A 25,070-nucleotide genomic window follows, 5' to 3' on the forward strand; every position below is an offset into this window, starting at 1 on the left:
GCTTTAGGGCCAGAGTTTCCTCAGTTTTCTGTCTCGCAAGCAAGCTGCCGCTCAATTTGTGCTCCTGGAGCTTTAGTGAATAGTTCTGAACTCACAATTTCCGGTCTTGTCAGAGAATGGCTTCACTTTCAATGGAATTGATCAAGTAACTGCCCTGTTTTCACCTAAACAAAAAAAAAAAATTTAGCTGCGTCTGTAATTTGTCTGTGTCAACAGGATTTTCTTATTAAAAAAAGCTTTCCTGACCAAAGACTGCGTGGGGACCTCAAATAAAATCACACATCTCCTTAGATCCTAGTTGGAGCAAGGCCAAGCTAAGGATGGCAGCAGCCCCTGGGGCCATCCCAGCCTTGGCTGGGCAGGGTTCAGAGGAACAAGGGGAGATTATCAAAATAAAGGTTAAAGAAGAAGACCCTATTTGGGATCAGGCATCCTTCCTACAGAAGAATTTGTCTTATAGCAGGGAACTCTCTCGTCAACGTTTCCGGCAGTTCTGCTATCAGGAGACTCCCGGACCCAGGGAGGCTCTGAGCCAACTCAGGGAACTTTGCCGTCTGTGGTTGAGCCCAGAGACACACACAAAGGAGCAGATCCTGGAACTGTTGGTGCTGGAACAGCTCCTGACCATCCTGCCTGAGGAGCTCCAGGCTTGGGTACGGGAGCACCATCCTGAGAGTGGCGAGGAGGTGGTGACTGTGCTGGAGGATTTGGAGAGGGAGCTTGATGAACCTAGACAGCAGGTGAGAAATTGGAGGTGCCATCTTTCGTGGAGAATTTGAGTGCTGTGGGTCCAAGGTGGAGTGAGTGGAGTTCACTTCACACTGACTGCTGCAAATTTGAATTCTGGGCATTATCATTTGATCACTGGTGTAGATGAATAGATTCATGCTTCTGGGATAACAATTTTTATGTTGGTGGTAGCTGATTCTAATAAGGAAATGGGAAACCAAATGGGAAACCTTGGTCTAGTGCTTGTGAATAAAAAGTATATTTTATTCAGTGACTGTGAGATAAAAGTAGCTATCTCTTCTTATGATGCCCACTACTTTGACCATATATGGAAGCAAATCAGTGTAAGAATATAAGGAATACCTTCTAGGAGAAACAGAGAAGTAGCCTCATTTAATGGAAATATCAGGAAATGGTAAATAATAAGATCTGGGTTCTCTAATAGGCTCTTTCACTAATTAGCTATGTAACCTCAGGTACACACCTTCTTTGGACTTTGATGACTTCATCTGTACAATGAAGAGATTAATTGCATCATTTTCTAGATACTTTTCAGTACTTGGGGTTGTTGGTATGTGAGGTCTATCACACTAGAGGTTATTTTTAAGAGCATACATTTGCCTTTTATGAGTAATTTTAGAATATTATGGGTATTGTCAAACACTCCCATTTCTGTAAGATACTATCCACACATTTATCTGAACTCTTTTTTAAATGTGAACATTTTATATATATATAGAACGTTTTAACCATTTTATGATCTATTAACATGTTTTTCTGGAATGCAAAATCTTTCATATGAGTCTGATAAATAGGGAAATAAGTCAATGTAATGCTGAAATTGTGTCGGCTCATGTATGAGTTTTCCCTGAAAGTTGATGTTTTGGGCCACCTAAGTAAGAGCATCTGAATCCAAAGTATATGACTATAGCCTAGTACAGCAAGTTGTGAAGACATACGTGTACATACTGCCCATTCACCTCCATATCCTTCCTCTTGGCCCCTGTCTCTGTTTTAGAAGCGCTTACGTGCATAGTTCCTCCTATTTTGGTGCAATCTTTGCTAAACCTTTTTGTGTTCCAGAAAATGAGCAAGCAAGGGGGGGTTGCAAGTGCCACAGAAGCGTGCTGGTGATAAAATTTCTGCTGGTGAGCATGAAAGAAAAGATTTAACAAATAAAGAAAAGCTCAAAATTATAAAATGTTTTGAAAGAAATGAAAAAACATGCAACTGAAATAAAAGAGTCAACTTTACGAACAGTTAGAGACAATGCTGGGAAAATAAAAGAAAGTTATCTAGCTGGAACAGCTGCAATTGCTACAAAATTTGTTAGAACAAGGCATAAGGAAATGGAAGAAATGGAACATTTGTTTGAATTTTATACCAAAGAAAGAAGCAATGAGAAGTAGCCTTTCTTAAAATTAAAGAGAAGACATTAGCAATATATATGACCTAAAGAAGAAAGTGCAGAAGTGCCTTCATTTAGTACAAATAGTGGCTGGTTTAGTGGCTTCAAGAACTGCTATGATTTCCACAATATTTAGCTCTCTGGTGAAGCTGTGAGTACAAAGAAGCTGAAAAGACATTTCCCCCAGTGTTAAGAAGTTTGATTGCCAAAGAAGTATATAACGTAGACCAGGTTTTTTAATTTTGATGAAACCACTCTCTTTTGGAGCAAGTGATCTCAAGGGCCTGTATCTTGAAGGGGGAAACAGAAGGTCCAGTATTTAAGATGGTGATGCTGGGTGCAAATGCCAGTAGGAATTTAAATCTAAAGCCTGTGTAATATATTATTCTGCCAACCTACAAGCTTTAAAAAATAATTGTAAAGATTAGCCTGAATATCTACTATAAGTCTACAAGAAAGGTTGGATCGCAGGGCAGATATTTACTTATCTTCTAGGTGATGTTTTATAGATGATTTTAAAAAATATTGCAAGAGGAACAAACAACTTTTCTTTCAAAATTCTTGTAATTCTCAGTAATACACTAAGCTATCCTCCAACAGTTGATGAACTTTCTTCAACTATTAAAGTTCTCTTTTACCTCCTAATACAACTACTTTTCTTCAACCCTCTAATCAGGGTGTGATCACAGTCATTAAAGCTTATTATTTAAGGATAACATTCAAGGTGTTTATTGCATCTACACCAGGTGATGATGCACACACAGTTTTTGAATTCTGGAATTGATAAAGCATTAAACTTGAAATTGGTATTATTATAGAGGCTTGAGATGATGTCACAAAAGCGTACTTGCATGGGGTGTGGTATGATTCTCCCTGATTGCGACTTCCCTGATGGTCCACTGGTTGAGAAGCCACCTTTCGTTGAAGGGGACATTGGTTTGATCCCTGGTCAGGGGACTAGGATCTCACATGCACAGGGCAGCAAAGTCTGTGGGCTTCAACCAGAGAACTCGCTTTCAGCAAACTGCAGAGCCCACGTGCCCTGGAGCTGGCACGCCACAACTAGAGAGGAGCCATCATGCTGCAACAGAGAGCATGAGTGCCACAATTAAGGCTTGACACGGCCAAAAAAAAAAGATTTTTCTCCCTGATTTAATTTATGATTCTAAAGGCTTTGAAAACTTCAGAAGAGCTCCACTAAATCAAAGCAACTTATGTTACTCTTGCAGAGGAGGTTGGATTTGAAAAAGCTGAGTGGAGATATTGAGGAACTGCTGCAGTCTCATTCAGAAGCTCTCTGTATACAAGAGCTCCAACAGTTAGGTGCTGAGGCTCAAATGGAAGTCTGTAAGATGATGATACAGTTTGACAATCTACCCCACAAGAGCTTTCTACTTCTCAGTTATCTTCTGCTCTAAGTATGATAGAGAAGTAGTGGCAGTAGATAGATGATAACTTGACTACAATGTAGAATGCAGCAGGATTTCACTTCATGGCATAAAGTCCTATTTGGAACCATGAAATAGCTTCTTTATGAAAGAAGGAAAATATTTAAGCAGAAAAAACGAATTATCTTTTTATAAGCCAGTGTCAGAAAATAAAAACAAGATGATGAGCCAGAATTGTCATTATATATTTTGTAGTTTCACTACATTTCTTGGAAAGTGTGCAAATGCTTGCCCATCTGAACTTCTGATGATGATATCCTTGACCCTTGCCTCACCCTTTCCTTATACCTCTAACAAGATACCATCACTTTTCTAAGTTAAAAATCCTTAGAATACTTAATATTTTAAAAATACTTAATATTTTTTGTCTAATATGTCTTTTTGTCTATACTTGTAATTTTACTGGCATTTCTGTAGTTTTATTAATATCTCCTGACAAAGCTGTGTAGAATTTAAATAATCTACCCTACAACTTTATTTTCTCCATAAATCCTGTTAGTTTTGTGTACTTTTACAGAAAGCATGTTGTTTCATGAGTTCATGTGTTATTGCATAGATTCCTATACAAGCAGTCTCTATCTTCTAGCCATCACACCTTTTCCTGTTTCAAATAAACAGTATTGGTTTTTTTTTTTTTCCCTTAACATGTACCTGTTACTTTAAAATTTTCCTCTTCTGGTAGGACTTTGTCTTTGGTCAATACTGGGTAATGTTTAGGGTTATGCTCTGATTATATTGGAAAGTTTTTCACATGACTCAGGGTTAAATGTCAAATTTGTATAATTGCATAAATGTTTTTCTATTTTTGTTTTGTTTTGTCTCTGTGTGATTTCTGAAGGAAGGGGAAAATGCCATTGTTGTAAATGCTTTTAACTGCCAGCCCAGTATCTATTGTACACCCCTTCTTTCTTCCATAAAAAAATACTTCATGTTGGCTACACTAAGTTGCTCCAGTCTGTCCAACTCTTTGTGATCCTAGGGACTGTAGCCCATCAGGCTCTTCTGTCCTTGGGATTCTCCAGGCAAGAATACTGAAGTGGATTGCCATTCTCTTCTCCAGGGCATCTTCCGGACCCAGGGATCAAACCTGCAGGAAATTCTTTACCATTGAGCCATGGAGGAGCCTAAAAATCTATGCCCAAAGGGAAAGACTACCCACTCCAGTATTCTAACCTGGAGAATTCAGGACTCTATACAGTCCATGGGGTTGTAAAGAGTTAGACAGGATTGAAGGACTTTCACTTAAGCCTGAACAGGGGTTTGAACCCTGTGGAGTCTCAGATTAAAAAGTCTGATGCTCTACTGACTGAGCTATCCAAAACACTTTAGAGCAACGCCTGAACAGGGACTTGAACCCTGGACCCTCAGATTAAAAGTCTGATGCTCTACTAACTGAGCTATCCAGGCTCTCTTAAAAAAAAAATAGAGGCTCAGACATAGTCTTCGTGTTCAGTTGCGTCTAACTCTGTAACTCCATTGACTGTAGCCAGCCAGGCTCTTCTGTCCATGGGATTCTCCAGGCTCCAAGCAAGAATACTGGAGTGGGTTGCCATTTCCCATTCCAGGGTATCTTCCCCATGTCTCCTGCCTGCATTGGCAGAGGGTTTCTTCACCACTGAGCCACTGGGGAAGCTATCTACCTAACTGTTGGCTATGTACCTAATTAAATGCTTTTCAGCTTTCCTTGTACTAGAGTTGGCCAGGCAGTATGGTTTCTGGCCAAAAAGAAATAAGCATATTTTCTAGGAGTTTCTGGGGAAGCTTATATTTTCCTTATAAAATGGCACATATGTGTTTGCTGCTGCTGCTAAGTCCGCTTCAGTCATGTCTGACTCTGTGCGACCCCAGAGACGGCAGCCCGCCAGGCTCCCCGTCCCTGGGATTCTCCAGGCAAGAACACTGGAGTGGGTTGCCATTTCCTTCTCCAATGCATGAAAGTGAAAAGGGAAAGTGAAGTCGCTCAGTCGTGTCCGACTCTTAGCGACCCCATGGACTGCAGCCCACCAGGCTCCTCCATCCATGGGATTTTCCAGGCAAGAGTACTGGAGTGGGGTGTTTAGTTCAGCCTTTTCCCACTTCCTGTCTTGAACACGAATATGATGTCTAGAGCTATGGTAGCTATCTTGTGACCATGACGTGATGACAAATGTTAGGATGACCACCAATATGTTATGAATGAAGACAGCTCTGGTCCCTGACAACTGTTAGGTATGTGAATCAATGCCAGCAACTGCCCTCCTCTGGATTTCTTAACATATGACAAAAATAAACCCCAATTTGTTTAAGCCACTGTAAATTGGGTGTTATAATCAATTGAGAAATGCATGCATTTCTAATGAATACAGCCATATTTACTCCACTATTTTATGACCAAGTTTCTTATTAGAAACTTAAAAAACAAAATCTAGGAGTTATATAGTGAAAGACAAATGACTGTCGTAACCGGTTTGAGATAATTTCACCTTTGTAATTTGTTTTTTGCCATCCAAAGGCACCCTTTACACTTCTGTGGTAAAAGCTGAATGGAATTCCTCCGATTCCTTCTAAGACCAGGCCCACCTGCCTTGGGACTGGTCTCTCAAATGGAAATGCCAGAGGAATCAAGAGGCTAGATGTGTGTGGGTACATGTGTTGGAGGAGGAGGAGTCAGTGATAAATGCATCACAATAAGCCATATCTATATTTTGTTTCATGTCTTGAGTTGTTCTGGTTGTGCTTATACCAACTTTACAGAATTGAATAAAATTGTTTAATTATAAATAGTTTCCTTGTCTCCCAGAATGACTTATATCTTTCCCTCCAGGACCTCCTTTACCTCAGTTATGGAAAGATTTAAGGCAAACTGAGATGGCATGCTGTGATACTATATAAAGAAATCTACATAAGACCTTTTATTCTTAAGAACCAGAGAAGGGAAAAACTTACCAAAGGGAAATGGCTCGACCATTTATGAACTTTATTTTTAAAAGAAAATTGGTTTCTTATATATTTTGTTCTGTCTGAGAAGAGGAAGTAAGTTTATAACATGGTGTCCAGCTTGGGGAAAAGGAACATGACACATAAATTCCTTAAATCCCACCATAATGTTATAATACATTCTTGGCTTTCATTCAGATATCAGTGACGGTTTCCTTTTTGGAATTTTCTGGTTTATGTGCAGTTTGGGCTCCATATTTATGGACCCAAATTTTTCAAGCCATCCCACAGAATACTGACATCCACTGACACCTTTTACTAGACTTTATTTGAGCATCTTGTTCTGCTTGGTGAATATGAATTATTAGAGTTCATAATTCTGACAGTATTTTGCCCTCTGGACTCTGAATCCAGGAATCCAAGTTCAGATTTTGGTGGGACCTGAGGCAAGTCTGTTTTGGGCTTCTCAGATGGCACAGTGATAAAGAACCCATTTGCCAATTCGGGAGACACAAGAGATGTGGATTCGATCCCTGGATTGGGAAGATCCCCTGGAGGAAGAAATGGCAATCCACTCCAGTATTCTTGCTTGGAGAATCCCACAGACAGAGGAACTTGGCGGGCTATAGTCCATGGGGTCACAAAGAGTCAGACATGACTAAAGTGACTTAGCACACCCGCACACAGTGATCAGAAAAATGCAAATTAAAACAAACTTGGTAACCACCGTTGATGTGACCAAATTTGAGTAAGGATGTTGAGCTAGTAGAATGCCTGTGTACTACTGATAGGAATAAGTTGTTATGACCGTTTTGGAAATATCAACGCGAGTGTAACCATACTCCATGATCCAGCAAACCCTACTACAAGGTATATATCTTACAGAAACACATTCAAAGACATGCAAAATAATATTCATAGCAGCATTATTATAATTGCCAAGAACTCTAAACAACACAGATGTCCATTAAAAGTTGTCATGGATGAATACATCATGGTGTATTTGTATAACTGAATACTATATAATAATGAAAATGAATGAGCAAGTGCTACATTCAACAATATGGATGAATTTCACAAATATAAATGTTGAGCAAAAGAACCCAGACAAAAGTAAGTATATATTTATATGATTCTGTTTCTGTAAAGTCCAAAAAGCAAAATGAATCTTTGATGATAGATGTCAGGAGTAGTAGGACACATTGAGTGAAGAGGGTCAGACAAAAGTAGCTGATAAAGTTCTGTTTTTTTAAATGAGTAGTTCACTTTGTGATGTCATTGGAGCCCCTACATTTTATGAGTTATGCACCTTTTTCTAAGTTTATAATTACTTACCATAAAAATCATATTCAGAAAAATGTTATTTCTCATTTTGATGTCTCCTGCACGATAGGCTAGGGTGCTTGATTATATGAACATTTTTAGATTCAAATGTCATATGAATGAGAAATTATTTTTGTAAATCCAAGGCCCAGTGAGGGAAATTTTAAAAATTAACCAAGTAAGAATATTTGGCAAGGCAAACTATTGAAATGTTCTATTTGAGTGCAATATGGCTTCTACAGGATCTTTGCAAGAGAGTGGCTTTGGCAGGGATGTGAAATGGCCAGCTACTTCCACTGTAAGTGGCCACACTTAAAGAATTGGAGTCAGGGAGAAGGCAATGGCACCCAACTCCAGTAATCTTGCCTGGAAAATCCCATGGACGGAGGAGCCTGGTGGGCTGCAGCCATGGGTGTGGTAGAAAGAATGGACCACGACTGAGCGAACTTCCACTTTTCACTTTTCCACTTTCGATGCATTTGAGAGGAAATGGCAAACCCACTCCAGTAGTTCTTGCCTGGAGAATCCCATGGGGACAGAGAAGCCTGGTGGGCTGCCGTCTCTGGGGTGCGCAACAGAGCGGACACGACTGAAGCGGAACTTAGCAGCAGCAGCAGGCAGCAGCCATACCTCAAAGCCCTCCAATTGTAGAGTTATTTGTGTTCTTTTCACTTTAAGGATATATTGTGCTGCTACTAAGTCCACTTCAGTCGTTGTCCGAGCTTTGTGCGACCCCATAGATGGTAGCCCACGAGGCTCCCCCATCCCTGGGATTCTCCAGGCAAGAACATGGGAGTGGGTTGCCATTTTCCTTCTCCAATGCATGAAAGTGAAAAGTGAAAGTGAAGTTGATTCAGTCGTGTCCAACCCTTAGCGAACCCCATGGACTGCAGCCTACCAGGCTCCTCCATCCCGATGGGATTTTCCAGGCAAGAGTACTGGAGTGGTTTGCCATTTCCTTCTCCATTAAGGTATATTAAATAGCTATAAATCAGAATTCTGGTTCTTAGGAGGTAACAGCTCCTCCCCTCCTTTTAACTTTCATTCTTACTCAGTTTTAGAATTAATCATGGAGATGTGATTAGTCCCAGAGGCTGCTATTCTCTTAAGACAGACTTGGGAAGTTATTGGCTGTTGAATACTTATTTTCATTAATGGACCTACTTTCATTAGAATAGAATAGAATAGAATCTACCTAACACATCTCTTTCCCAGTTTACTTGTTGCTTATATGATTAACAAATATCCATGTGTAGAAATGAGTAAAAGATCTACAAGTCAATGAAAACTCTCCTAAACTAAAATAGTACAACACACTGTAACACAAGTTTTATTACTTTTTTTTTCCTTTTGGTGAATGGCACTGAAGCTTTAGACTTCATCTGGTAAATTATAGGCAAAGACTATTTAAAGAAGAAGCTATAGTAAGCTGATAACACAAATAATGACATTAAAATGATTGAAAGGCCGGACAGAAACAATCTAGATTACTGATAACAAACTGTGCCAAACAGTTGGCTGTTAACCACCTTCCTGGATTATTACAAGATTTTCTTATTGTCCACTGACTATCATTTCTAGACTTAGCACAATCAGACATTAGACTGTAACACAGTCCAGATAGACATACCTATTGAATGTTATGACAACTGATTCACAGAATTATATTTTACAAAGATTTAATATATCAACTTATATACAGGCTGAAGGAGGAATAACATTCAGTTCAGTTCAGTTCAGTTGCTCAGTCATGTCTTGACTCTTTGCGACCCCATGAATCACAGCACGCCAGGCCTCCCTGTGCATCACCAACTCCCAGTGTTCACTCAAACTCATGTCCATCGAGTTGGTGATGCCATCCAGCCATCTCATCCTTTGTCATCCCCTTCTCCTCCTGCCCCCAATCCCTCCTAGCATCAGGGTCTTTTCCAATGAGTCAACTCTTCGCATGAGGTGGCCAAAGTATTGGAGTTTCAGCTTCAGCATCAGTCCTTCCAATGAACACCCAGGACTGATCTCCTTTAGAATGGACTGGTTGGATCTCCTTGCAGTCCAAGGGACTCTCAAGAGTCTTCTCCAACACCACAGTTCAAAAGCATCAATTCTTCGGCTCTCAGCTTTCTTCACAGTCCAACTCTCACATCCATACATGACCACTGGGAAAACCATAGCCTTGACTAGATGGACTTTTGTTGCCAAAGTAATAGCTCTGCTTTTCAATATGCTATCTAGGTTGGTCATAACTTTCCTTCCAAGGAGTAAGCGTCTTTTAATTTCATGGCTTCAATTTTTTTGGAGCCCAAAAAATTAAAGTCTGACACTATTTCCACTGTTTCCCCATCTATTTCCCATGAAGAGCTTTAAATATGTTCTTACTTCTGGTTTCCCAAGAATATGGTAAGCAAATGTGTAACAAACAGTGCCATATAGATAACTTGGAGGTAAACATGTTTATATGTATGTATTTGTGTGTGTGTGTTTATCTATCTAGTATCTTGGTTCCTAATTCCTCAACCAGGAATCGCAGTCAGGCCACTGCAGTGAAAGTGCTGAGTCCTAACCACTGGACCACCAAGGGATTCCCAAACATGCTTCTATATTAAAGACAGTGTTTATTTAAAGTCAGTGGCAATAACTTTCACTCTCCTCTTTCACCCTCATCAAGAGGGTTTTTAGTTCCTCTTTGCTTTCTGCCATTAGAGTAGTATCATCTGGATATCTGAAGTTGTTAATATTTCTCCCGGCAATCTTGATTCCAGCTTGTGATTCATCCAGTCCAGGATTTCCATGATGTACTCTGCATATAAGTTAAATAAGCAAGGTGAAAGTATACAGCCTTGAGTTACTTCTTTCCCATTTTGAACCAGTCTGTTGTTACCAGACATGGAACATGTCTGTTGTTCCATGTCTGGTTCTAACTGTTGCTTCTTGACCTGCATCCCTATACAGGGTTCTTCCAAATCTGCTCCTGCATGTGCAAATTCAACCAACCAAGGATTGTGTAGTACTGTATTATTTGTTATTGGAAAAAAAATTGCTTTGTAGATAGACCCCCTAAGGGTCAAGCCAATATTGTCCAAGGATCAACTGTATATTTTGGAGACAATAGGGTGAATTTAATTATGACACGAGTACTAGATGATTGGTGTAAGGCTAAAATAATATTTTCTTTTCACCCAACACAGTTACCCACTTTGATTGGCTTTTTCCCCCTGCATCCATACATAACACAGTCGGCTAATGTTTTCCACATTTTGGTCTAAAAACAACTGTCCGATTTTCTTCCTGGTTTAAATAGTTCATTAGTCATTTATTAGATAATTTCACCCCAAATATTTACTTTGATTGCTCCTACTGAAAGCTCATTTACAATTTTCTTCCCAGTTATTCACAATTTAGGGAATATTCCTTTAATGTGCTTCCATTCTGAGTTCCCAAAACAAAAACCATAGGTTTGCATATCAACTCCTGTCTAATTTCTGTTGTATTGGCTCTGACCTTATTTGTTCCAGCATTTTTTATTTCTCTTCTTACTCTATCTAGCACTCCTCTTAAGAATTCAGTGAAGACTTTTTCTTCTTTATATCCTTTCCATTTCAGTAGAAAAATGTTTTAAGGTTTAGCTATGGTTTATGCAGTGATATTATTAACATTATATTAATTTCCAAATGTACCTATTTATCCCCAGGTCCCACAGGGCACATATGAGCAAGCAGTTCCAATGGAAGAAAAAGACTCTTCTGGATACTGCAAAGGAGTCCTTAGGTACCCATCTCCAGTCTATAGAAGACAGAATGGAATGTGAATCTCCAGAATCACACCTCCTTCAAGATAATGGTGAGGATAATTTAGTCTTTGGAAAGAGGATGAGATTTGGGAGAGGGAAGGGCCCATTCATTGAAAGGTTATCAAACTTTATTCCATTGACGCTTCTAGTGAATATAGCTGAAGGAAAGGTCAACCAGTGTAGTGTAATGCTATTAATGAACTTGACTTAAGCAATCAAACAATAATGTAAAAAATAATTGAACACAGTATTTTTCATGGATAACTTGCAATGGAATTAAGTACCTGTGGATAGATAAATCAAAGATGCCTCTGTATATAAATGTGGATCACTTGTCAATATAGCCATGGGTCCCATTTCTATAGCCTCTGCTCCCCAATTCTTGTTACATATGGCTATTTAAGATTGGAACTATTACTTAGAAATCCTACCGAAGAAAATGGAATTTCTGAAGTCCATGTCCACTAGAGATCTAAGGACTATTAACAGTGTAATGTGTGGTAGAGGCAGTGGTGCAGGCTGGCTTGGTTCTGGAGCACCTGTCTTTTCCAAAAGGCTTAATTGATATCACTTTTTCTTTTCTTATATCCCTAGCAATTCCATATTTTCTGCTTATCATAGACCTACTAATATTGATTGTACTAATTTCTGAAGCTCATATTCTCTTGGTTCTCATTTACATTGCCTTATATTTCTTTCTTCCCCCTGGTTTATCCTTGTTTACCTTTATGTTCATGGCTCCATAGCATGATACAAAATGTATCAGTGTGGAAAGAAATACTATCTATATAATGGTCTTTTCAGTCACACTTTGAAATAGCACTTTTCAGGAGTGTTGTCATCTTCATTATAAAGCTAATTAAAAAATTTTTATCCAACACTTTTTTTTTTTTTTCTGGCTGCACCCCAAGGCTTGATTTGCAGAATCTTAGTTGCCTGACCAGAGATTGAACCCAGCCCTCAGCAGTGAAAGCACCAATTCTAAATCACTGGACCACCAGGGAACTCCTTATTCAACACTTTTCTTTGTAATAAAATGTTAGATAGTGGAAGAAATACTAGAAGGAAAAGTGATCCCTGCTTCTTTAGAAACTTATAGTCTTGTCCGTTGTACATATGAAACAGTGAAAGAAGAAAGTACTACAGTGCTAGTTTATGTTATTGATAAATTATATCTTCAAGAAAGGAGAACTCACTGTAAGCTTAAATGATCAAGGAGGTCTTGTTGGAACAACTGAGAGTTAAATGAGGCCAAAACACAATTCCGAAGCTTTGGAAATTATTAACATTTGAGAATTATTTCAATTTACCAGTTCAATATTTGGTATGCAAATTATCAAACAACTTGAGAAAAAGTATTTTTTCCAAGCATCTATAGGACTTTCGAGGTTATATGCTAATTCCAAATTATTCTTTTTGATCTTTTCAAAATAGCTTCCTTAAGACTAGCCAAATTTGATTTATTTAAATGTTTCTATTATTATGAATAGTCTAAACATTTATTTTAATATCTTATATTAAACCAGAGATTTTTCACTACTTCAGGTTTGTCTGCTGCTCTTTCTTTATCAAAATCAGTAGTAAGGGTATTTATATTGGGTTTATAGCTTTACAAGCACCAAAAGGGAGCTGATGTAAATATATGATATTTCAACTTAAGCCCCAGATGTTGCTATACCAGCTAACATGACTGAATAAAACAAAATGTGGTATAGTCTGAAACTTAAAAAAAAGACAAAAACACCTATTAGGACTTCCTTGATGGTTCAGCAGTTAAGCATCCATTCCCTGGTGGTCCAGTCCCCTTGCAGTGGAGTCAGGGAACTAAGATCCACATGGGAACTAAGATCCCTTATGCCATGGAGGAACTGCTGAACCTGTGGGCTCCAGAGCCTTGTCACATAGCTAGAAGGTTGGGGTGCTGCAACAAAAGATCCCCCCTGCACGCTGTAACTAAGACCTGGATGCAGCCAAAATAAGTAAATTAATTAATTAAGAAACTATCATTCTATAAAAAAAAACTATTACTGTATTTCTGAGACTTCTCTAGCCAAAAAATAGTTTTTGTGTAATTAATAAATAAATGAAAAAAAATTATAACATCAATTTGTTTTCTGTTTTACATAAAACAGTGCTTTACTTTAGGGTTAACCCTGGATACTGCTCTGGAAAGTCATAACCTGGCCTTCTACTCTTTATCAGAACTTTTTGTTCCTGGCTACCCCTCTTTATTCCTCCAAAGGTAGACTTCTTAATCAAAATTGTGCTGCCCCTCTTATGTGTTCATATCTACTTCTACTCCAAGCTCTAGTGGTTATTTGGGCAATATGGTATTTAGATTATATTCCCAAATATTCTAATTGGTTTTTCATTTATATTTTAGGATCATTTTTGTGGCTTTCCATGATGTCTCAAAGCATGGGTGATGATAACTTTAGTAGTTTAGATGCTAATGAAGCAGAAATCGAACCAGAAAACATGAGAGAAAAGTTCTTCAGAAGCTTAGCAGTGTTACTGGAAAACAAGAGTAATAACACCAAGATATTTTCTAAAGCAAAGTACTGTCAATTAATCAGGGAAGTGAAAGAAGCTAAGGCTAAGGAAAAAAAAGAATCAATTGACTACCGGCGCTTGGCTAGATTTGATGTGATCATTGTACAAGGTCATGAGAAGCTAATTGAGGCTATAAATGGGGAAACAGATAAAATACGGTTTTATTTACACAGTGAGGACTTATTTGACATATTGCATGACACACATCTCAGCACTGGACATGGTGGACGTACACGCATGGAAAAAGAGTTACAAGCAAAATACAAGAACATCACAAAAGAAGTTATAATGCTGTACTTGACACTCTGCAAACCATGCCAACAGAAACATTCAAAACTCAAGAAAGTTCTAACATCAAAGCCAATTAAGGAAGTTAACTCAAGATGCCAAGTGGATCTTATAGACATGCAGTTGAATCCTGATGGAGAGTATAAATTTATTATGCATTATCAAGACTTTCGTACAAACTTGAGTTTTTTGCGGTCATTAAAATCTAAAAGGCCTAAAGAGGTTGCACATGCTCTTTTAGATATTTTTACAATTATTGGAGCACCCAGTGTTCTACAGTCTGACAGTGGGAGGGAATTTTCAAGCCAGATTGTCAGTGAACTTAGTAATATTTGGCCAGAACTTAAAATTGTTCATGGGAATCCTCAGCCCTGCCAAAGCCTAAGTTCTATAAATCAAGTTAATGAGGATATCCAAAATCGAATTATCTCCTGGATGCAAACTAACAATTCATCACACTGGGCTGAATTTTTGTGGTTTATTCAAATGACCCAAAATCAACCCCATCACAGAGGCATGCAACAGACTCTATGTGAGGGTGCATTTAGTTCTGAAGCTAAACTGGGGCTCTCTCATTCTCAGTCAACTGAAGAACTTGTTGCCAGCCTGAACACAGAAAATGAATTGGAACAGGCTGATAAAGAATCAGAAAATACTCTAAGAGCCCAGTATGAAGAAAACATTGAGATTGGAACAGATAGTAGTGATATTGAAGAGATTTTTTCTATTACTCCTAAGGTAGCCCGAAAAACTGTTCCTGAAAGCAGACTGAATTTTTTATCATGTGTGGGTTGTGGAAAAGAATGCATAGGTGCTAATAGTTGTGAATCATGTTGTAGAAACATCCATGCAATCTGTGGAGTGCCCTCTCAACCTGAGACTGAGGGTTATTGTAACAAAATAACTTGTAGTCTTTGCTACCAGACCACTACAATGAAAAGGAAACATGATGAGGTTCCAAGAAGTTTGACTGTTCAACCTTTCAAAATGTTGAAGCCATCGGAAACACCGATTTCATCAGACAAAGTAGGAGATTGGGTAAGAATTTGAGTGTGGATCAAAGAATTTGTTGTGGATCAAAGAAAGGCAAGAGCCTCTTTCTTCTTTACTGTGATCATGATGAGTGAGAAAGTTTTGACATGGCACACTAAAGCACAATGATGGCCATCTTGGATATATTTTCTTCTAAAAAAGGTCAATTACTTTTAATGTCCTCCCTCCACTCATTTTTCAAGTTGTAAGTTATAACCTTGGATGCTGCTTTGTTTATTGTTCTGGAGTGAGCAGCAGTAATATCTCTTCTTTCTGATGTCACGCATTTCTTGGGGGGATGAGAAAGCTAGGATCCAGGGGACAAATGGTATGCCTGGTGGTATGTTTCTACAGAAGGATAAATTTGGGAACAGATGAACTTACTGTTACATTGTTTTAGTTGTATGTAAGTGCGGGTAGAGAGGTAAGCTAAGAAAGGGCATCTCAGGTCAAGTGAAGAAATATTTAGGAAGGTCAGGGAATGATAAATTTGGTTGGGAGACATGAGTTTTGTTGGGAAAGTTTGGTTTTATGATTAAAATGCAGAGTGTGAAATAAGGCCAAAGAGATTTTTCAATCATTAGGTTTTATAAAGTAGAACTAATATGTGTTCAAGTTAGTGTTTTGAAATATGAAGGTTACATGTGATTTGGGCCAGTGGTATTTAGAGTTTGTTCTTCAGACCAGTAATGGTCTGCAAACTGTCATACTAGTTCACAGTGAGGTAAGTACACATATTGAGAGTACTTGGAAATTACAACAATATGACATTGCAGATACAAAGCACATGATTAATGAACTCATCTTTTCAAATAGAATATTCAGTCTTGATGTTAAACTCTCAAGGTGAATCACATGTGATAGCAGTTGTAAATTAGTCAAGTATAATAGGTTCACATTAAAATGTGTGATATGCTGTTTAGCTTGTCAGCTGTAACCCAGAAGTGTGTAAAACTGAGAAAATGTAAGCATTTACTTATCTTTATAACTTAATTTAAAAATAATTTTATGTTTTTAATCAAGCCTGGTTTTGTAAAATTTTTTAAATTGAAGTCTAGTTGATTTATAATATTATGTTAGTTTCAAGTATACAGCACAGTGATTCAGTTTATATATGTATATATACATATATGTATATACATGTTGATACATATACACACACACACACCTATATATATATATACACACACCCATTCTTTTTTCAGATCCTTTTCCCTTATAGGTCATTACAAAATATTTAGTATATTCCCTATGCTATACAGTAGGACCTTGTTGGTTATCTATTTTATATATAGTAGTATATATATGTTAATCCCAATCTCCTAATTTATCCCTCCCCTATCTTTCTCCTTTAATAACTGACCATAAGTTTGTTTTTATGTCTGTGAGTCTCTTTCTGTTTTGGAAATAAGTTCATTTGTATCTTGTTTTTAAATTCCACTTATAAGCAATGTCATTTATTTATCATTCTTCTTCTGGCTTATTTCACTGAATATGATAATTTCTAGGTCCATCCATGTTGCTGCAGATGGCATTACTTCATTCTTTTTTATGGCTGAGTAATATTCCATTGTATATATGTACTACATCTTCTTTATCCATTCATCTGTTCATGGACCTTTAGGTTGCCTCCATGTCTTGGCTATTGTAAATAGTGCTGCAATGAACATTGGGGTGTATGTATCATTCTGAATTATAGTTTTCTCTGAATATATGCCCAGGAGTGAGATTGCAGGATCATACAATAACTCTATTTTTTGTTTTCTGATGCACTTCCATACTGTTCTCCATAGTGGCTGTACCAATTTACATTCCTATCAACAGTATAGAAGAAGAGTTCCTTTTTTCCCACATCTTTCCAGCTTTTATTATTTGTAGATTTTTTGATGATGCAGGCCTAGTTTTTAATTTTTAGTTTAACATTATTAATAAGGAGGAAAGTAAAATTTGTATTGCTTATTTTTAATTCTAATTTGCAGATGACAAAACAAGCTTCACTGGACTTTTTTGTGAAGAAAAGACACACCTATTCTGAATATGGCAATAGTAGCAAAAGGAATGGTAACAATGGAAGTCATCTTGAGGGAGTGAAAACCAAAAGAGTTCATACTAGCTTTACTCGGAAGTATGATCCCTCATATATTGAGTTTGGTTTCATAGCCATAATTGATGGTGAAGTGCTGAAACCACAGTGTATTATCTGTGGAGATGTACTGGCTAATGAAGCGATGAAACCATCAAAACTTAAGCGGCATCTATATTCAAAACATAAAGAAATAAGTTCACAACCAAAAGAATTCTTTGAAAGAAAGAGTAATGAATTGAAAAACCAACCAAAGCATGTGTTCAATGTTTCTCACATAAACATTAGTGCTTTGAGGGCTTCTTATAAAGTAGCGCTTCCGGTTGCTAAGTCTAAAACACCATACACAATTGCTGAGACACTAGTGAAGGACTGCATCAAAGAAGTTTGCTTAGAAATGTTGGGTGAATCTGCAGCAAAGAAGGTAGCTCAAGTACCACTTTCCAATGACACCATAGCTCGACGTATTCAGGAACTGGCGAATGATATGGAAGACCAACTCATAGAACAAATAAAACTAGCCAAGTATTTTTCATTGCAACTTGATGAATGCAGAGATATTGGCTAACATGATAATTCTTTTAGTATATTGTGAGATTTGAACATGATGATGATATAAAGGAAGAAGTTCTTTTTTCAGCCTCTTTACCAACAAACACAACTAGCTCAGAACTGTATGAAGCTCTGAAGAATTATGTTGTCAACAAATGTGGTTTGGGAATTTAAGTTTTGTGTAGAGTGTGTTCTGATGGTGCAGCTTCAATGACAGGAAAACATTCTGAAGTGATTAACCAGATTAAAGAACTTGCACCAGAATGTAAAATAACACATTGCTTCATTCATCGAGAAAGTCTTGCTATGAAAAAAATATCAGCTGAACTGAATAGTGTGCTTACTGACATAGTAAAAATTGTGAATTTATGTCAAAAATCTAATGCATTAAATTCAAGTTATTTTCTTTATTATGTGATAATATGGAAGCTGATCATAAGCAACTGTTATTGCATGCTGAAATACGGTGGTTATCCTGGGGAAAAGTTCTATCAAGACTGTTTGAAATACGAAATGAACTCTTAGTATTTCTGCAAAGCAAGAAGCCAGTTTGGTCCCAACTTTTCAAAGATGTGAATTGGATTGCCAAACTTGCTTATTTATCTGACATCTTCAGTATTTTTAATGATCTTAATGTTTGCATGCAAGGAAAAAATGCAACATGTTTTTCAATGGCAGATAAGATTGAAGGACAAAAACAAAAGTTAAAAGCTTGGAAAAAAAGAGTTTCTACAGATTGTTATGACATGTTCCATAATTTAACAACAGTTATCAATGAAGTAGGTAATGATCTTGATATTGCACATCTACAAAAAGTTGTCAGTGAACATCTTACAAATTTGTCAGATTGTTTTGAATTGTACTTTCCTTCAATAGAAGATCCACGCATAGGAAATTCATGGATACAAAATCCATTTCTTTCATCAAAAGATAATTTAAATTTAACTATAATCCTACAGGATAAGTTGTTGAATCTGGCTACTGATGAAGGGATTGAAAATGAATTTGAAATACAGCATCACTTGCTTCATTTTGGATAAAAGTTAAAAAATGAATATCCTGGAGCTTGCTGGGAATTGCTTTAAATCTCTTCTTCTGTTCCCTCGAACATACCTCTGTGAGACTGGGTTCTCTACCTTAAGTGTTATTAAAACAAAACATAGAAACAGTTTAAATATACATTATCCCTTGAGAGTAGCATTGTCATCAATCCAACCTAGATTAGACAAATTAACGAGCAAGAAGCAAGCTCACTTATCACATTAAAAATTTTAATATACTGATTATAATGTGTTAATTCAAAGATATACATATAGCCATTATGGAACTATGAAAAGTTTTTTATTAAATTAGCAATTCTATATATATAAATTGCCTATATGTATATTAAAGTGGTACACTTTTTATACTCTCTCTTATTTTCCCTGTCAAATTTGTTATATCTTATAGGATGTAATTTTAAATCTGTTCATTCTAACATTAAAATTTTTTGTGTCTTGTATATTGGTATGTATTTTTATTATTGCTTTTTATAATTTATTAAAGTTAAAGAATGACTTCAAGATCGGGAATCATTTCTTTGAAACGGGCAGACTTGATCAGTGAAGTGAATTCAAAGGGTAGAATTAGAATTTGAATGCAAGGGTGGAGTGTCTGTAAGATGTTAAATTTGTAAAACTGATCTTGGGTTGTTTGGTTGGAAGTTGATGATAAGTTTGTTTTGTAGGTGCACGTTTAGATGCAGTGTTTAAGTGGGGTAAAGTGGGGAAAACCATCAAATGCTTATAAAAGTTCAGTGGGAAAAACCTAAATACCCTTTCACAATATAAAATGTATCATGTTTATTCAACAGTAGTTGAATACAGTAGTAAAAGTGAGAATATCACGGAGAGAATTCTGCAGGGTGATGAAATGTTCTATCTTCTATTGTGGTAGTGTTCACTATTAATCAGATCAGATCAGATCAAATCAGATCAGTCGCTCAGTCGTGTCCGACTCTTTGCGACCCCATGAATCGCAGGCACTCCAGGCCTCCCTGTCCATCACCAACTCCCGGAGTTCACTCAGACTCACATCCATCGCAGTCAGCGATGCCATCCAGCCATCTCATCCTCTGTCGTCCCCTTCTCCTCTTGCCCCCCAATCCCTCCCAGCATCAGAGTCTTTTCCAATGAGTCAACTCTTCGCATGAGGTGGCCAAGTACTGGAGTTTCAGCTTCAGCATCATTTCCTTCCAAAGAAAATCCCAGGGCTGATCCTCCTTCAGAATGGACTGGTTGGATCTCCTGCAGTCTAAGGGACTCTCAAGAGTCTTTTCCAACACCACAGTTTCAAAAACATCAATTCTTCGGTGGCTCAGCCTTCTTCACTGTTGGCAAAGTAATGTCTCTGCTTTTGAATATGCTATCTAGGTTGGTCATAACTTTCCTTCCAAGGAGTAAGCATCTTTTAATTTCATTGCTGCAGTCACCATCTGCAGTGATTTTGGAGCCCAGAAAAATAAAGTCTGACACTGTTTCCACTCTTTCCCCATCTATTTCCCATGAAGTGACAGGACCGGATGCCATAATTCTTCGTTTTCTGAATGTTGAGCTTTAAGCCAACTTTTTCACTCTCCTTTTTCACTTTCATCAAGAGGCTTTTTAGTTCCTCTTTCACTTTCTGCCATAAGGGTGGTGTCATCTGCATATCTGAGGTTATTGATATTTCTCCCGGCAATCTTGATTCAGCTTGTGTTTCTTGCCAGTCCAGGCGTTTCTCATGATGTTCTCTGCATAGAAGTTAAATAAACAGGGTGACAATATACAGCCTTGACGAACTCCTCCTATTGGAACCAGTCTGTTGTTCCATGTCCAGTTCTAACTGTTGCTTCCTGACCTGCATACAAATTTTTCAAGAGGCAGATCACGGTGGTCTGGTATTCCCATCTCTCATCAGAATTTTCCACAGTTTATTGTGATCCACACAGTCAAAGGCTTTGGCATAGTCAATAAAGCAGAAATAGATGTTTTTCTGGAACTCTCTTGCTTTTTCCATGATCCAGCGGATGTTGGCAATTTGATCTCTGGTTCCTCTGCCTTTTCTCAAACCAGCTTGAACATCAGGAAGTTCACAGTTCACATATTGCTGAAGCCTGGATTGTAGAATTTTGAGCATTACTTTACTAGCGTGTGAGATGAGTGCAATTGTGCGGTAGTTTGAGCATTCTTTGGCATTGCCTTTCTTTGGGATTGGAATGAAAATGACCTTTTCCAGTCCTGTGGCCACTGCTGAGTTTTCCAAATTTGCTGGCATATTGACTGCAGCACTTTCACAGCATCATCTTTCAGGACCTGGAACAGCTCAACTGGAATTCCATCACCTCCACTAGCTTTGTTCGTAGTGATGCTTTCTAAGGGCCACTTGACTTCACATTTCCAGGATGTCTGGCTCTAGGTCAGTGATCACACCATCGTGATTATCTGGGTCGTGAAGATCCTTTTTTGTACAGTTCTTCTGTGTATTCTTGCCATCTCTTCTTAATATCTTCTGCTTCTGTTAGGTCCATACCATTTCTGTCCTTTATCGAGCCCATCTTTGCATGAAATGTTCCTTTGGTATCTCTGATTTTCTTGAAGAGATCCCTAGTCTTTCCCATTCTGTTGTTTTCCTCTATTTCTTTGCATCAATCGCTGAAGAAGGATTTCTTATCTCTTCCTGCTATTCTTTGGAACTCTGCATTCAGATGTTTATATCTTTCCTTTTCTCCTTTGCTTTTCACTTCTCTTCTTTTCACAGCTATTTGTAAGGCCTCCCCAGACAGCCGTTTTGCTTTTTTGCATTTCTTTTCCATGGGGATGGTCTTGATCCCTGTCTCCTGTACAATGTCACGAACCTCATTCCTAGCTCATCAGGCTTCTATCTAGCCTATCTATCTTATCTATCCTTATCAGATCTAGGCCCTTAAATCTATTTCTCACTTCCACTGTATAATCATAAGGATTTGATTTAGGTCATACCTGAAATGGCCCCCCTAGGTGGTTTTCCCTACTTTCTTCAATTTTAATCTGAATTTGCCAATAAGGAGTTTCATGCCTCTGGGGCCACAGTCAGCTCCTGGTCTTGTTTTTGTTGACTGTATAGAGCTTCTCCCCCCCCTCCCCCCATCTTTGGGCTGCAGAAGAATATAATCAAATCTGATTTAGTGTTGACCATTCCTGGTGATTCCATGTATAGAGTCTCTCTTGTGTTGTTGGAAGAGGGTGCTTTTGTTATTGACCAGTGCATTTTCTTGGCAAAACTCTAATAGTCTTTGCCCTGCTTGCTTCCATATTCCAAGGCCAAATTTGCCTGTTACTCCAGGTGTTTCTTGACTTCCTACTTTTGCATTCCAGTCCCCTATAATGAAAAGGACATCTTTTTGGGGGTGTTAGTTCTAAAAGGTCTTGTAGTCTTCATAGAACCATTCAACTTCAGCTTCTTCAGCGTTACTGGTTGGGGCATAGACTTGGATTATTGTGATAGTGAATGGTTTGCCCTGGAAACGAACAGACATCATTCTGTTGTTTTGAGATTGCATCCAAGTACTGCATTCCGGACTCTTTTGTTGACCATGATGGCCACTCCATTTCTTCTGAGGGATTCCTGCCTGGCAGTAGTAGATATAATTGGTCATCTGAGTTAAATTCACCCCATTCCAGTGCATTTTAGTTCGCTGATTCCTAGAATGTCGACATTCACTCTTGCCATCTCTTGTTTGACCACTTCCAATTTTGCCTTGATTCATGGACCTGACATTCCAGGTTCCTATGCAATATTGCTCTTTACAGCATTGGACCTTGCTTCTATCACCAGTCACATCCACAGCTGGGTAGTGCTTTGGCTCCATCCCTTCATTCTTTCTGGAGGTTATTTCTCCACTGATCTCCAGTAGGATATTGGGCACCTACTGACCCGGGGAGTTTCTTCTTTCAGTATCCTATTCATTTTGCCTTTGCATACTGTTCATGGGGTTCTCAAGGCAAGAATACTGAAGTAGTTTGCCATTCCCTTCTCCAGCAGACCACATTCTGTCAGATGTCTCCATCATGACCCGCCCATCATGGCTTAGTTTCATTGAGTTAGACAAGGCTGTGGTCCTAGTGTGATTAGATTGACTAGTTTTCTGTGAGTATGGTTTTAGTGTGTTTGCCCTCTGATGCCCTCTTGCACACCTACAGTCTACTTGGGTTTCTCTTACCTTGGGCGTGGGGGTATCTCTTCACGGCTGCTCCAGCAAAGCCGCAGCCATTGCTCCTTACCTTGGACGAGGGGTATCTCCTCAGGGCCGCCCTTCCTGACTTTCAAAGTGGGATAGCTCCTCTCGGCCCTCCTGCGCTCACGCAGCCCATGGCTCCTCGGGCGTGGGGTTGCCTCCTCCTGGCCTCCGCCCCTGACCTCAGACGCGGGGTAACTCCTCTTCGTCGCCGCCCCTGTGGGGTTGGCTGAGGTCTTACGCTGGGATGCAGTGCAGCTCATTTCCTACAGGTGTTAATCCAAAGAGTAATCCCTTTGGCAAACAACTTGGCACTTTATAACTAGACGGGAAAGTCTTTTGGTGAGCGAGAAGGCTAAAGGAAAAGGCCAGTGGCGTGACCGTGGCACAGGCCCGCGGTTACTCTTGAAGGGGACCGCCTCAGCCCCAAGCCACAGTGACCACCTAACAAGACCGCTTTTCCCGCGACTGTGTTTACTATTAACCGTATGCAAAGTAGTCAATCACAGTCTCAGATGAGTGTATCTGGGTGTACAGCTGCTGTCAAGAACTACCTTGTTCTTACTCTTCTTAACTAACTGTGGTTTCATCTTTCATCTTTTCTCCTACTCCCCATCCCAAATACATAGCAATGATAGATTATATTGACTGAATTTCTACAGTGCCCACATTAGCCCAGCTTATCTTTACGAACTGATACTCATGTTTCCCAAACTAAAAACTTAAAAGCCACAAAAACTGAACATTTTCAACACAGACAAGATCTTCTGTCTTTATGGACAAATAAATTTTTAAAAGAAAAAAGTTCTGAGTTTCACAAATGAGACTATATGGGATGGTAGTTGTGAAAAATTATAATTTTCAAAAGTATTTACTGCCTCTTCCTGGGATATGATTGTACTGCCTCACTCCACAGATACCAGATTTGACTTATTTCACTCTGGATAATAAATGTGAGCAGAATTGACATGGCACTTTTGGGCACCAAGAAACAGTTCCTGATTTGGCATATTCTTCTTTCTTCGTTTGTCAAGAGACCATCAATGTTTCAGGTAGAGATGGCTCCCTCATCCTGGGCGGAGTCATGGAAGACAAATAGCAGGAGCAGGGTGTGTTACTCTAAGCTGTTATGATTCTTGGGGTTGTTTCTTTCTGCAGCATGAGAAAATGCTGTGCTGACAATGTGGTTGAATTAGCATCAGAGGGCTTTCCTGGTGACTCAGATGGTAATGAATTAGCATGAGAAAATGAGTTCGTCTTAACTCCACTTCTTCGCTATCTGTGCAAACTTGAACAAGTCCTTAAACGTTTTTGGAGTTGAATATAAAATAGGAATGATAATATGCTCAGTATTGGGGGTTGCTTTTGATGTTCAGAGAGGCAAATTTTGTAATTCCAAAGTGCTATGGAAATATAATGTATTAGAATATTTTTACGCAAAATTCAGGACTCGGATGTGGTGTCTGTGGCCTCATTTTAACTTCTATGTCTCTCTGAGGCATAGTAATCATCACATTGTCAAGCCCTTTGTTCAGTCACTGAAAATGGGCACAACCTGTATATAAGACTGGAAAAGATCTGGATATTTTTCAAAGTAACAAAGAAAATTGATTTAAAGTTCTTTCGGAGGCTGTACCTTGTCTGGCTCTATGGCTTAGTTGGTTAAAGCGCCTGTCTTGTAAACAGGAGATCCTGGGTTCGAATCCCAGTTAGGGCCT

The 25,070-nt window shown here is 38.5% G+C and overlaps 1 protein-coding gene and 2 non-coding genes across 4 annotated transcripts; 2 read left to right on the forward strand and 1 right to left on the reverse strand.

Annotated features, from left to right (window-relative positions):
- The first annotated feature begins 65 nt into the window (after positions 1 to 65).
- Positions 66 to 18,118, forward strand: LOC112443761 (SCAN domain-containing protein 3-like). 2 transcript variants are annotated; one of them, XM_059880639.1, is made up of 3 exons: positions 66 to 740; positions 11,513 to 11,661; positions 13,995 to 18,118. In XM_059880639.1, exons 1-3 carry the CDS (start codon positions 724 to 726, stop codon positions 15,500 to 15,502), a joined length of 1,674 nt encoding a protein of 557 aa, XP_059736622.1. In that variant the 5' UTR covers positions 66 to 723; the 3' UTR covers positions 15,503 to 18,118. The 2 variants fall into 2 exon arrangements, with proteins under 2 accessions (XP_059736622.1, XP_059736623.1); XM_059880640.1 differs by lacking the exon at positions 13,995 to 18,118 and having other exon boundaries at positions 11,513 to 12,226.
- Positions 4,920 to 4,992, reverse strand: TRNAK-UUU (transfer RNA lysine (anticodon UUU)). The gene has a single exon. It is a non-coding gene; the product is annotated as a tRNA-Lys (tRNA).
- Positions 18,119 to 24,995: 6,877 nt separating the features above from the next.
- TRNAT-UGU (transfer RNA threonine (anticodon UGU)) lies at positions 24,996 to 25,070 on the forward strand. Its single transcript has one exon. It is a non-coding gene; the product is annotated as a tRNA-Thr (tRNA).

The sequence above is a fragment of the Bos taurus genome, chromosome 23, assembly GCF_002263795.3.
Source record: "Bos taurus isolate L1 Dominette 01449 registration number 42190680 breed Hereford chromosome 23, ARS-UCD2.0, whole genome shotgun sequence".
NCBI classification, from domain to species: Eukaryota; Metazoa; Chordata; class Mammalia; order Artiodactyla; family Bovidae; genus Bos; species Bos taurus.

Excerpts from the sequence above, each read along its gene's own strand:
- LOC112443761 (XM_059880639.1), top strand. Across the intron at positions 11,662-13,994 it reads ACACCTCCTTCAAGATAATG|GATCATTTTTGTGGCTTTCC; the intron begins GTGAGGATAATT and ends TTTATATTTTAG.